Source organism: Drosophila montana, unplaced genomic scaffold (assembly GCF_035044405.1).
Source record: "Drosophila montana isolate Dmon_TW-CO22-7 unplaced genomic scaffold, ASM3504440v1 contig_2178_1, whole genome shotgun sequence".
In the NCBI taxonomy this organism is placed as follows: domain Eukaryota; kingdom Metazoa; phylum Arthropoda; class Insecta; order Diptera; family Drosophilidae; genus Drosophila; species Drosophila montana.
This window is the reverse complement of record NW_026997075.1, coordinates 849,662-862,969: the sequence shown is the minus strand read 5'-3', so window position 1 is coordinate 862,969 and position 13,308 is coordinate 849,662. Positions and strand designations below refer to the sequence as shown.

Sequence of the window (13,308 nt, the reverse complement as noted above, 5' to 3'; positions counted from 1 at the left end):
CCCCGCATTCCCTTCTCCCTCCTGCTCTCATCAGCCGCCCTTAGCACTAGAAGGGAATTTAACGGTCAAATCGCTTGACTTTTTCCGCCATGTTCAGCTTCTGCCACTGGACGAGGGGCTTGAGGCCCTGAATCCCAGGCTCAAGTTCTATTTTGTGACTGGGGTCCCTGGTCGTGGCGGTTTCTACTTGGTTTTTTCTCTTCTTTAAGTGGGTGGGGGCGGAGGGGCCACTCACGCTTCATTAACTCGTTTGATGCCCAGTATTGAGAGTCTAACTGTGCGGACGGGGGGGGAGGTGGGGCGAAAGGAACCACAGAATTTCCCCATTTGAATTTGATTTAGTGTTATCATTTGTGAATTTATAGTGGTTTAGTGGCCATTTGGAGCGTTAAGAGACGAAAATCGCATATTAATTATGCGGCACGTTGTCGGGCTGTCATTTCGCTGCAGGCTCAATTCATTTGCTACAACTTTGGGGCATGTTCAGTCAAGAGTTTTACTGTGAAATTGTCGAGAAAATGCGTGTTTAAGCCAGATTAAATGCAGCTCCGCGTAGATTTATGGGCCCAGTTACCGAAGCCCTGGCCCTGGCTCTGGCTCTGGCTCTGGCTGTGGCTCTGTCTCTGGCTCTGATTCGGGTTGATTCCAATTCCAATTCGTTTGCCCTGTCGCTCTTCGCATTGTTTACTACAATTATTTATGGGTCAAAAAAATCATCTGACAAAGCTATCAAATTTCCAGCGCAACGCAACATCTAGCACAGCAGTATGTTGCCAGCAAGCGGGCCCGTCAACAATGTTGCTGGCAACATGTTTCGTGTGGATGCTGTTTGGTGAGTTTCTGGCCCATGCCCGTTGCCGTTGATCCGATCGAGTGGGCGCCCGCTGTGGGCGTGCCCAGGTAGGCGTACGCGCCCAACTGCCGTAGTCGATATCGAAAAAAGTAATTAAAGGCAGCGGAGCGGCGTTTGGGCAATGTTGGGCGATTGCCACGCCTACCAGCCGCCCTCAACCTCCAACGCGCGTGGCTGTCAAGTGCAGTATGTGCCGCATGCGGTCGCCAAATGGCAACAACGATAGCAATATCTCAGCACACGACAGCACCACGAAGTGCGAATGCTCTGGCTGCGAATTATCAAGAGCGATTCTTTTAACGTTATCGATAGTCACACGAATACATATATCGATAAGTAAATTAAATACATGTAAATGTGCACGGAGAACAAGATATTTTTGTGGAAATTGGAAACTTCAAATGTACAGCAACAATTACACATAAAATAAAATCGATTAATCGACAGCAAGCAATGCGTTTTATGTGGCATATAAAACATCCTGCAGAACATATGTGATGATTGCTAAGGAACAAGCCAAGACATTTGACGATCATTAATTGACACAAACGAAAATTGATTTATATCGACTATTTTTGATACATCGAATTTTTAATGGAAATTTCTATCGCCAGATAAGTTCTGACTGTGCAGCAGCACATATTCGACGATTGCCTATGGCTAACGCGAAGGATCTAAAGATCATGCAACGAATCAAAGCAAAGTCGATTAATATCGATTAATTCTGAAATATCGATTCTTAAATTCAAATTCGTTTCGTTTTAAACGAGAAAATGTTGCTTCCGATAAGAAGTTCAAGCTTACCTGAGCTAAGTACCAGAAGAGCGCATAGCTGTGGGCATAGCTAATATGCCCGAGGCAGGGGAAACAACAAGCATCCGTTTTATGCAACGCAAACGACAATTATCAGCGACATGAGCAAACCAATTGTGCGGCCGTTGTTCGCTTTCCGGCGGACAGGAAGTGCGCGATAGGCCGGTCGTCCAGCCAGCCAGGCAGGCAGCCAGGACATTTTGGACAGCAGTCTTTCGGCCTGGTTTGGGTTGTGTTATTTGTGTGTGTAATTGTCGCGGCGCAGTTGCCACAAAAACTGATTACAGTGTTCCAAAGTCCAAATAGGCGGTGTCGTGTTCCGACATATCCTGCGGCCACTTCCGCTATGCAAAGGTCAAGCTCCGATTGGACGTTATTAAATTTATTCAATACTTTTACAGTCTTAAATCTAAGCACAAAAAAAATATAATAATACAAAGACGCACAGAGAAAAAAAAAACGTAGTATAGCAAATTCGATCCAAAAAAAAAAAATATTACAAATTCTTCTTAACTTAGGGCTAAACAATTTACAGATCGTACGATACGTAGGTACAGATAATACGCGACCTGCTCCACCGATTTGGAGGCGCTTCAAAGGGCGATCGCGGTTCGATTCGCAGGCCGTCATAATAAGTAGGTACAGAATAATTATACAATATATATAAGATACATATATATATAAATGTTTGTGTATATATATATATATATACATATAACAGACGGGTGCGTGCTTCTAGGCATCCTTGGCCTTGGCATCCAGTGCGTCCTGCACAAAACCTCGATTCTCAACGCCATTTTGCCGCGTCGCGGTCGCCGTTGGCGTTGCCGTTACCGTTGGGCTTGGATTTGGCTCAGAATGCTCCAGGGACTCGTGTATCACATTTGCAATGATGCCATTCAGCTGGCCCTTGGCCTCGCTGGCCAGAGCCAGCGCCTCGATGGCATTGATGTTGCCATTGGGCTCTCGTATGGAGCCGTGCTCCGTGTCCGAGCGCGCCCCATTGCGACGCTGCCGCACCTGGAAGCGGTACATCCAGCTGAAAGGAGAAGGTCAATGTATCAAAAGTGAGTAGCTGGACGTACGGATGTCAACTCACAGAAAGATGCCCACGGAGAAGACGGTTAGGCCACCGCCAAGTAGAAAGAAGGCGCCCGGCAGCACCCGGAGCGTGGCCGCGTACAGGGTCGTATACATGGGCGCAAAGACCATGGGCATGAGTGCCTCGGCGACGCCAAAGAGCGAATTGACCTTGCCCAGCTCATCCTTGGACACCAGCTTGGTGGCTATCGAGCGCATGGCTATGAACGCGGTGCCATTGAAGATCTCAACCAGCCCGCCCAGATACATGTGCCACGGCAGCGTGGCGAAGGCGTACACGAAGGACGACAGGATCTTTGAGGTGCTGGAGAGCACGCCCACCAGCGCATCATCGATGTTCAGCTTGTGCGAGAGGATGCCCACACAGAAGATGACGCCAATGAGGCCCGTGAACATTGCATAAGTGGAGAAGAAGCTGAACTCCACCTCGGACCAATTGAACCGAAAGCGCGTGAACAGATACGTGACCGCCATCTCGCCATGAAGTGGTCCAATGATCACCATGACGACAATCATCAGTAGGATGACGCGCTGGCGGCGCTGGTTCTCGCCCTTTTTGAAGGCCACACGGAAGGTCTGCACCACATGCTCCTTGTCGAAGAAATCCGCCAGCAGACTTTTCTGCGGTGCGGTCTTTTCCGGTCGTGCCACGGGCTCTTCCAGAAAGAAGAAGCCATAGACAAAGGCCAGCACGTAGAAGGCCGCCGAGATGGAGAATACGCCATAGAACCCGATTTGCCTGGAAAGAGGAGACGCGATTAATCGGGAGAGCTACCCAGCCGCGTCTATTAGAGCACCTACTTGAGCAGGACACCGCTAAAGGCCATGCCAATGGGTACGCCCACCGAGAAACAGACGTTGAGTATGCCGATGCGCAGGGTGCGCTCCTCCTCCGTGGTTATATCCGCAATGTAGCTAAAGACGCCCATCAGCATGGTGAACCAGCCACCGCTGAGCGATGGAAAAATTGCCTCCGTTAGGGCGGCCGCCTCCATGGGCGCGTTCTCATAGTAGACACAGAGCATGAGGCCGACAACGCCGAGGAACTCACCAACCACTGGTATAAGGATGCACGGCTTGCGACGGCGATGGCGATCGCTCCATGAGCCCCAAAACAGGATCAGCAGGCAGGGAAACAGCGACTGAATCACCGTCTTCCATGCGGCCATCCGAGCGACCATCTGTTGCACTGTCTCCTCCTCGCTGCAGATAGACAATTACGGAATTCAATTGTTGTCGATAGAGAGAGAGAGGGGAGAGAGAGATAGAAATAGAGAAAGTGGAAAGCTCACTCACAGCGTGTAGTTGGCCGTTTGGCGGCGGGTGAGCGCATCGCAGATCTCGTCTCCGTAGGCCATGTTCACACGACATGCCTTCTCCAAGTTGAGGTTCTGCGTGGCCAGATTCGAGAGCACACTGGGCATAATATATGCCGCTAGTATGGGCTCCACCGTGATGTTGTTGGCCACCAGGCGCAGCTTCTCGCGCCAGGTGCGCTTGGCCGTTGGCGTGGCTGTCTTTTCACCGCTGCCATCGGTACCCTTCTCCTGGCCCAGCTGCGTGCCCGGCGACGTTGTGGTGTGGCTGAGCGTATATTTGTTGTTGTGCTTGGTGAGGTCAATGCCACCGCCGTCCTTGGGTGACATAGTCGTATCTATGTGAATGAAGCAACAAAATGGGCCATGAGAATCTCTTAGAAAGGCGATATTTGAGAGAGCAAACGATAAAAGATATTGCACATCGGTGATGAGCACACTCAACATAAAAAGTTCAGACTGACACCTTGACTTTTCTTTGATCCCATGAGAATCTCATAGAAGGGCCATATTTTAGAGAGGGCTAATTGAAGCTTGTTGCCCATGGATCAAATTTGAATTTAATTTCACAATGTCACGACAACTCAGCTATTTGATATCGTAAGCCTGATTTGCTAAGCTTCTGTCCACTCCGATAAGACAGAAAACAGTTCGCATGTCCTTAATTGAGAGCATGAGAATCACATAGAAAGACGATATTCAAGAGAGCGCTCGATAAAGCTCTAAAACATTATTCACAATTGTGTTTAGTTCCACAAGTTAAGCTCTCTAAACAATAACTTAGCTATTTAATATCTTAATCAATTTGTAATCAACTGGAAACACTGTATAACATGTTTTTGAGTTGTAATCAAGACCTTTTTTAAAGCCAATATTTATGTTTGCAATCGTTAAATTTCTCTGCCATTCCACCCATACATATCTTCTATAGCAGCCAATTACATGTACATGAGACTTGTAATCGTGATATTTATAAATACAAATGTTTTTCCATTTAATAAGCATTGCTATGACCGCTTATAAAATGTATAAGTTATACTTATATACTGTCAGCTGCAAAAAGAAGCAGCTGTAGCAAAGTCCATTGATTACTAAGATCTAAAAACTGGGAGGACGGAACGACAATAGAAACTGAACAACAGACAGTCAGAGATAGTTGGATGGAGATTGACGCGTTCAAGAAATCACAATATATTAAAAGAAAGTCGAAAATGAGAGACTCTGAATACCCTCCTTTGCTGGGGTATTCAAATTTGTATAGGTATGAATAAAATTTAACTATAACTTAAAATTAGAGCTAGAACTTCAATTACAATATATAAAAAAAAAAAGAAATTGTCTAAAATGACAGACTTTGAATGCCCTCCTTTCAATCTTTATCTGGTATTTTCACTAAATGCATTTTATGTAGCTTTTTATAAAATTTAGCTGGAACTTAAAATTTTAACTGGAACTTAAAAGTAAACACATACACAAACAAATAAGTATAATACATACACATGCTTATCTTTAAGAGGAACTAGCTCTTGATACGTTTGTCTATATGTATGTCTTTAAGATCAAACACACACAGACACACCCTATGCTATGCATACCGTAGACATTCTGAAATGCATGTCTAATCTGCATTCCACAGAATCCATCATCGCAACATACATACTGTAATCGATCATTCAGTAGGTCGTGTTGTGATCGCAAGTCGTTTCGCTTCTCTAATTTTCTGCTTAACAGCATGAGTTTTAATCGTGTTCGAGAGGGGGGGTGGGCGGCAGGTGGGCTGGGGTCATTCAAGCTTCACTTGCCGCCAGGCCCACCCCCCCCCCACCGCACAGTCCGCTGTCACATTTTGTTGTCATTCTATTTTCGTGCGCATCTCCCACTTATTCTGATTGGATTATTTGCCAGTGACAATCGCCAGCGAAAGTATTTCGTTTGTATTTCTGTTTTGGGCTCCGGGTTTCGGGGTTTGCCCCTCGTTTCGCTTTATGTTTTGCCTTTGCCCTTTTGCCGACTCTTCCTAGTCTATAAATGCTGCGAGCGAGTGTCAATCAAGCGCTATGCTGACATCAACATTAACGTCAACGTCAACGGGCCTGTGCCCGCGCTTGGGGCTGTGCCTGGGGCTGTGCCTCTGGCTGGGCGGCTGCTGTGGTTATCATTATCAATTATCATTATCAATTACTCTGTAGTGCTTTGTTCTTTGCCTTTATCGATATAATGCTCGGCAGCTGTTTGTCAATTTCCGATGCAGACTCGTTTATTTTGGCAAGACATTCGCCCGGACTTGTAGAACACGACGCATTTTCATCGCATTACAAGCAATCGAAAACCTAATTACATTTGTGTCACTCGAACTGTCTCGAATTGCTTATCTTGGCGCGTCTATTTTTTTTATCTATTTTTTTGGTATTCCCCAAATTGCTGTACCACCTGACTTTGTTTTTTATTGTCGCCACTTGCCGTGCTATTTCCCTCTATCGCCATCTCTCACTCGCAGTTTAACAGACACTTTAGACATACTTTCAATTAGTTCAAGTACCTGGAGTTGAATGAGGCGTTTAGTCTTTATGTGACAACAACAACTCGACTCTTTAGATCATAGGATAATGCCATAGCCGAGGTTTAATGTGTGCCAATTAGATTTAATTCTAATTCAGTTGAAAGGCTTACCCGATTTTACATTAAATTTAGTTACTATAGCTACATAAAGGTTCCCGCGTCGAAACAGGTTCGATTCGTACCTCAATCTGACTTAATTTATTTATATATGACGCGATAATCTGCCTTCATAATTAGTTAAGAAAACTACAAAATTAGTCATCTAAGTTCCACAAAATATTGCTTTCTTTCGCGTTTCAAGTCGCGTTTCGCTTGTAATTGTTTGCATATCTTTTTTATATGTGTTTATTGACTATCGTATATGAAATCATCCAAATAAAGTTCAAAATCTCAATTAATCAATGGATAACCCTCTGAATCAAATATTTGAAGTCCTGTTCAAAATTAGTGTCAAACTGGTTTTAAAACAATTAAGAAAAATGAACATTGATTGGAATAATACGTAGAGCGAGATGCACAGTAAACTTAATTGCCTGAGAATCACGGTACATAGTATAACAGCTATCAATTATATTTTAATGGCAGAAGAATTTAAGAATTGCAGCCTCATAAGCCATATGCACAATAGAACTTCCAGAAATAAACTGTTTTGTTCTTTATACTCAAATTACTTTAATAATGATAAGTAGCATGAAAACTTTATGATTTTTTTAAAATATTCTTAGATCTAAGCTAACATATCTTTAATGTCTATAATAAACTGAACGGCGAGGATCCGGGTTCAAATCACAGGCTATTGTATTGTCTTAGCCAAAAGGCATTGCAACAAAAACTTTGATTAATAGTTTAGAACTATATCTTATATTATTAATAATTAAAATGATATTCTTATACTATGCTGAAATGCGCTTACATATATGATATTATGTTATATCATATTATCTGTTTACTTAGAGGAAGCTCATTTAAATATAATATTTGGATTCATAGTTTATAAATACATCTTAGGCCGTTTATAATTGAAACAATATTCTTATATGCTAAAATGCACTGACATACATATATGATATATGATATTATTTTATATCATATAATGCCATATCTTAGACAAAGCGCTATTGAAATATAATATTTGGATTGATAGCTTACATCTAAGTCTTAAGACCAAAATTCGTGTGTATATATTATAATATATCATATTATGTCATATCATACTTTAGAGTATAAAGCAAATAAGAGTACTTACTCTAGACAGAAGTGCCCGACTAGGGAATACCCTGAAAGGTACTTGATCTGCGTATACTATTCTAGAAGCTACATGTCAAAATTTGCTGACTCTAGCTCTTAAAACCTAAGAGATTTGCTCAAAAAACCGGATTTCGATATCGATTTTTATCGATTGCTTGGAAACGGGGCAAATTATCGATTATCAGAAACAAACTCATGCAGAGGGAGCTCTAGGATTCAGATTTACAAGTGTCTAGCTCTGATGGGGTCGGAACTGCTTCCTAGACCCTGTTTCATACATTTGCACAAAAGCTGTATACCCTTTATGCCCATTTTCAATTGTTACAGGGTATAAAAACTACATTTATTTCGGCTGACTCTTATGAAAACTTGGCAACTACTTTTTGTTAGCATCCATTAAAAGTGACAGAAATTAAGCACGGCTAATTGACCTTGACAGTCACACACACGCACACATACACACACACACGCACACGTATTCACATACACACACAACTCTAGCGACCCACAAAGTGCATTGCTGGCCGTTTTAATCTACAGCTTCCGTCAACGTTGCCGCCGCCGCGTCGCTGCCGACGTCGCTGCCGCTGCCTCTGTCGCTGCCGCCCAAAGACAACTCAGTTCAAGCTTGGCTTAATTATAGCGTCTGCCTGTCTTTTTGGACTAGCATGCCAGTGTGTGCATGTGAGACACACACACGTGTCATTCTCAGATACACACACATACACAAGTTGATTATCATGCTTTGTTCGGCTTCTAAATCGTAGTTATTTCGCGATTTGCTCGCGAATAAAATTTCTAAATTGCCTTTAATTGCGGCTTAGTGTTTTTTCTTTTTTGTTTAGTTCGGCTAGCCAAATATTTTTGCCAGTGATTTGCATATAAGTCAAATCTCTAGATCGCATTATCCAAAACGCAGCAACTTGTCGAGCCACTAACTAGTCTAGTTATTCCGAAAAAATAAAAAAAATAAAAAATTATAATAAATAAAATAAAACAATAATCAAAAGCCCCGCCGTTCTCTGATTTGATAAAATTCCCTTTAAAATTGGCTTTAATTTAGCTAAAATTAAGTCTAAGCAAAAGCAATTAAGCTTGATTGCTATACTCTCTCTTTTATTAAAAAAAAAAACACAAAAGCTGAACTTGAAATATTTTCGCGATTTTGTCAAAAACGATATCTTTGAAATTAATAACATTCATCACTCCGATTACTATGCAATTTTGTAATTACTCCAGTAATTTTCAGCGCTGTTCGCTTTCACATTGTTGCACCTTATCAGATATTCTCCCTTTTGTAGGAGAGTAGTAGATAGATATATAATTTCATAGGGTGTAGATAAAAGTAAAAACGCGAATCAGCTATATAATATATATATTTATGATATGTAAAAAGCAAGGGTATTCACATTTGTAAAACAAAATTGCGTAAGATTAAATTGTAACAACAGCTTGAGACCATGAAAATCGCATAGAGAGGTAATACTTAAGAGCGAGCAAAAGTGGCAAAAGAAGAGAGAATTAGAATGTGAAATAGAGAGAGAGAACAAAACTATTTACATCAAATGTATTCAAACACATCACTAAAAAAGAGATCGTAAATCTCTTAGGCTTGCTTCAATTCATGAAAATCGCATAGAGAGGCGATAGCAAAAATGATTTATTTAAATAAACGCCATTGCGGAGTCGTACTAAATGTCAAAGATAATTTAATTATGATGTATGAAAACCTCGTTTGAATTCGCAATCTCTAATCCGACTCTTCTATCGGGCAAAAGACATTCACATATATCAAATTCAATTGATTTGAGGTATAGAAAGCATTAGAAAGAACATTCAATCGATCATCCGCAGACCATCAAAGAGTCTTACGCTTCGGTTCGGCTCGAAAGCAATCAGGTAATTAGCATGCATTACGAGATATAAACATATGCTTTTAGTGCTGCGGTCTACAGTTACTTCTACAGTCTCGTAGTCTCGTAGTGCCATCAATGTCATCCAACTTTTGAGAAACGTGCGTTGAACCCCAACAACAACAAAAGTTGGGGCAAAAGCGTAAGCATTTCCATTGAGGTCATTTGCGCAATTACAGCTAGACAAACATGTCGATGCACTCTTTTGGGTCTGGGTATTGGCTGTGTTGTGGCCTTAGCTGGGTCTCGCTTACCAGGAAGTGTCGTGATCTGGCATATTAACTAACTGTCGCTTAGACAATTGTACTTATAGGCAATGTGTCAGTCGGCTAATCGAACTGAGTTTATGGTTTCGCCAAGTGCGACAAATTTTATCGCTGTTTTTCTTTTTTATTAGATATTCTTACGATCATTTTGCATAATAAATTTGATTTAATGGATTGCGCAAGAATTTTAAATGAGTGTATATGTAAGCATATTTAAATTCAGCTTTACTCGCATCTGGCATATTTTGCCACTTAAAATCTGTGAGCATTAAATATTTGGAAAGTTTCCACGCTGTATTTTGCAGAGGTTCACGATGAAAGATATATAAACTTGAATTGTGTTTTTCTCTGTTGTTGGGAATTAATTTGTCAGCCTTGAAGTTGTGTTTATTAAAATTAAACATGTTTTCTTGGGTTGTTTATAAAAATATCAATTAGCTGTAAGCTTATAAATATCAATTAATTTATATAAATTCACAAATCTAAATGTTCATCTGTAGATCTACAGCAAAGGCAAATAATTTTGAACCCGAATAAAAGACCAATCAAAACTTATTTTTCAAAATTTTTAACCAAGTCTGGTTGAAGCCTGGCTTGGCCAAAGTTCAAATTTAGCTAACAATTTGCCTTGGGCTTACAATATTTACCTTAATTAATCGGTATATAGCATTACTTGCGGGTTCCTAAGTATTATTTTACGATTTGTATAGATTTTTATGCCCCGTATACCCCATTGAGTTGATGCAGGAAATATTGAGCTTGGACAGATTAACAAAATAATGGACATGCCGACGCAGTGATAAACAGTAAAAAAAAAATATATAAATGAAAATTAACTTATTAGATTTGCCAGCGCGATGCGCTGCACTGCGGTGTGCGGCGTTGTGCGGCGTTGTGCGGCGTTGCGCGGCGCAAACCGGCTGCTGTGAAAACAAGCTTTGCCAGTTAATAAAACAAATTCAATTTGCGGGAAATTTTCTGGAAATTTGCCGGGCCGTCTCTAATCATATTTTTACCCATTTCCGGCTGCTGACAAAACTTTTCACACACCCACCGAAACATACACCGCACACCGCACATACGCACACACACACTCACACACTCACACATACACGAGAACGGCGCTCTGAATTGTCCATTAAGTTATTGATTGCATGCCTATCTGTGAGATACATCGCGACGATGCGCAGATATAATGGCATATTCACATATAAGGTTGGCTTCGGGGGTGTATCGGTGGGCAGAGGGTGTATGGGAGGTGGGGGTGTGTACATTGGGGGCGGCAAAGCCGTGTGCGGCAAACCACACATCATATAAATTAAGCTGTGCTTTAGTTCAGCTCTAAATTGAAAATAATTAAATACAATTAGTTGAAAAAAAAAGTAAAAAAAAAAAATAGAAAATAAAGCGACTTTAGGTTTTATTTATGCGCAATTCAATGATAAAATAAAGAGCTAAAAATAGTTGCACATACACACACACACACACACTTGGAGAGCTGCGTGTGTGTGACTTTGAATAGACAATGTTTTATTTATGGGGACTTAAACAGTCTAAAATTGCGGCAGTTCCGACAAGCGACGTGTGCGGCGACTCCGTAAACAAAACAGAAAATGGGAACAGTTCGCTTTGATAAATTAGACACTAATTTGGCAATCAAAACAACAGAAAAAAAAATAAAATCCCCAACAACAAAAAATATATATAAAAAATATGTAAATTAAACAAAAAGCACCCAACAAAAGAAGACTAAAAATCAAAAATCATCACGCAAAAAAATAAAAACCAAATATCATCACACAAACAAAAAATCAACAAAAAACCAACATTAAAATCGGCACATATATCATTAATCAAGCCAATGACACAAGAGTGCAAAAAAAAAGGTACATAAATATATAAATATGACGGTAAATAAATAAAAACCAGAAACTAGCAAATAAAAATAATGCAAATAACATAAGTGTTATGAACGTGAACAATTTGTAGTACGTTAGTTTGTAGGATTTCGCTGGCACGCAACACTCAAACAACAAACAACAAAGTATGAACAACAATACAATCAAACAAGCACACACACACACACACACACACATGGAGAGAGTAATTGTCAGTGAGAGCGTGAGCGAAAGAGAGAGTGCGATGCACAAATGAGAGCCCAAACAAATTTCACGACAAACGCGAATTTGATTTAATTTACATGTCTTTAATGAAATTAGTAGTAAAAAGCACACAGACACACACACACACACACAGAGTCGCATGCACACACACACAGACATCCGGTAACGGTAAACTCACTTTGGGCAAGTTATCTTTCAATTCCTTAATACACGCTTGCAGCCAGGATGTGATATTTAGGCACGTTTTTTTTATCTATTTGTAACTGCGGCGATTCTACAAAAGCAACAACATGGCAAACGTTTGCAACCTGTGTATTGTCTATTGTTGTTGTTTATTTTATTTTTTTTTTAATACAGGGCTTAGTTAACGAGCTTTGCTTTGTGCCTAAACCAGCGACGTTGAGCTGAACTCAGCGACTAAATTTTGTATTGAATTTAATGAGTGCCGTCGACTCGTCACACGGTAAACTTTGCTGGCGGCGACGTCGACGTCAGCGCCGCTGCTGGCAGCAGCGCGTGCGGGCGGCATGCGAAGCGTCGATCGCCCAGATCCCAGCTTGTGTTTGGCCGACGCCAACGTCGACGCCGACGCCGACGTCTGTCGTCTAGTGCGACATCTGATAAGCGACAGCGATGGCTTCTGCGCTGCTGCCACAGTGTCAAAAATCCTAAAAGAAAAAGGAATTTAAAAATAAAATAAAAGTCATATTTATGTGTATATATGTATGTACATGCATACACAAATGTACACATATATATGTATATATACATATATGTTACATTACATAAATATATTCGACTGCAGAAAAAAGCGAGTCGTAAGCTACACGTAGTCTGCAATTTCACTGGCTCTCTCTTGCAAATAGATTTTTGCCGGAGGAAAAAGTGTGCCCGACTGGCAACTACCCTAGAATTCGATTGATCTGACTGATTCTCGATTCAATTACTGAGAAGTGGGCAAAGACAAAGAATGTAATTGTATACAAAATATATAAAATATTTTGAGAATATATATAAAATGTATGTGAACATATCTATCCCATATTTTTTTTTTTTTACACATCATTTCGATATCTGCGGATAGATGTTGCAAGCCTGCTGCAGGTAATTAACCTC

General features: G+C 41.0%; 2 protein-coding genes across 3 annotated transcripts in view; one reads left to right on the top strand and one right to left on the bottom strand.

Moving 5' to 3' along the window:
* The window catches only part of LOC135427347 (uncharacterized), a 263,759-nt gene that overhangs the window by 137,863 nt on the left and 112,588 nt on the right, over positions 1-13,308 (top strand). The window lies entirely within an intron of this gene.
* LOC135427475 (probable peptidoglycan muropeptide transporter SLC46) lies at positions 2,100-12,571 on the bottom strand. Its single transcript, XM_064680993.1, has 5 exons — positions 12,371-12,571; positions 4,064-4,421; positions 3,569-3,970; positions 2,766-3,506; positions 2,100-2,705 (listed from the first exon to the last, which is right to left on the bottom strand). Exons 2-5 carry the CDS (start codon positions 4,411-4,413, stop codon positions 2,402-2,404), a joined length of 1,797 nt encoding a protein of 598 aa, XP_064537063.1. The 5' UTR covers positions 4,414-4,421; positions 12,371-12,571; the 3' UTR covers positions 2,100-2,401.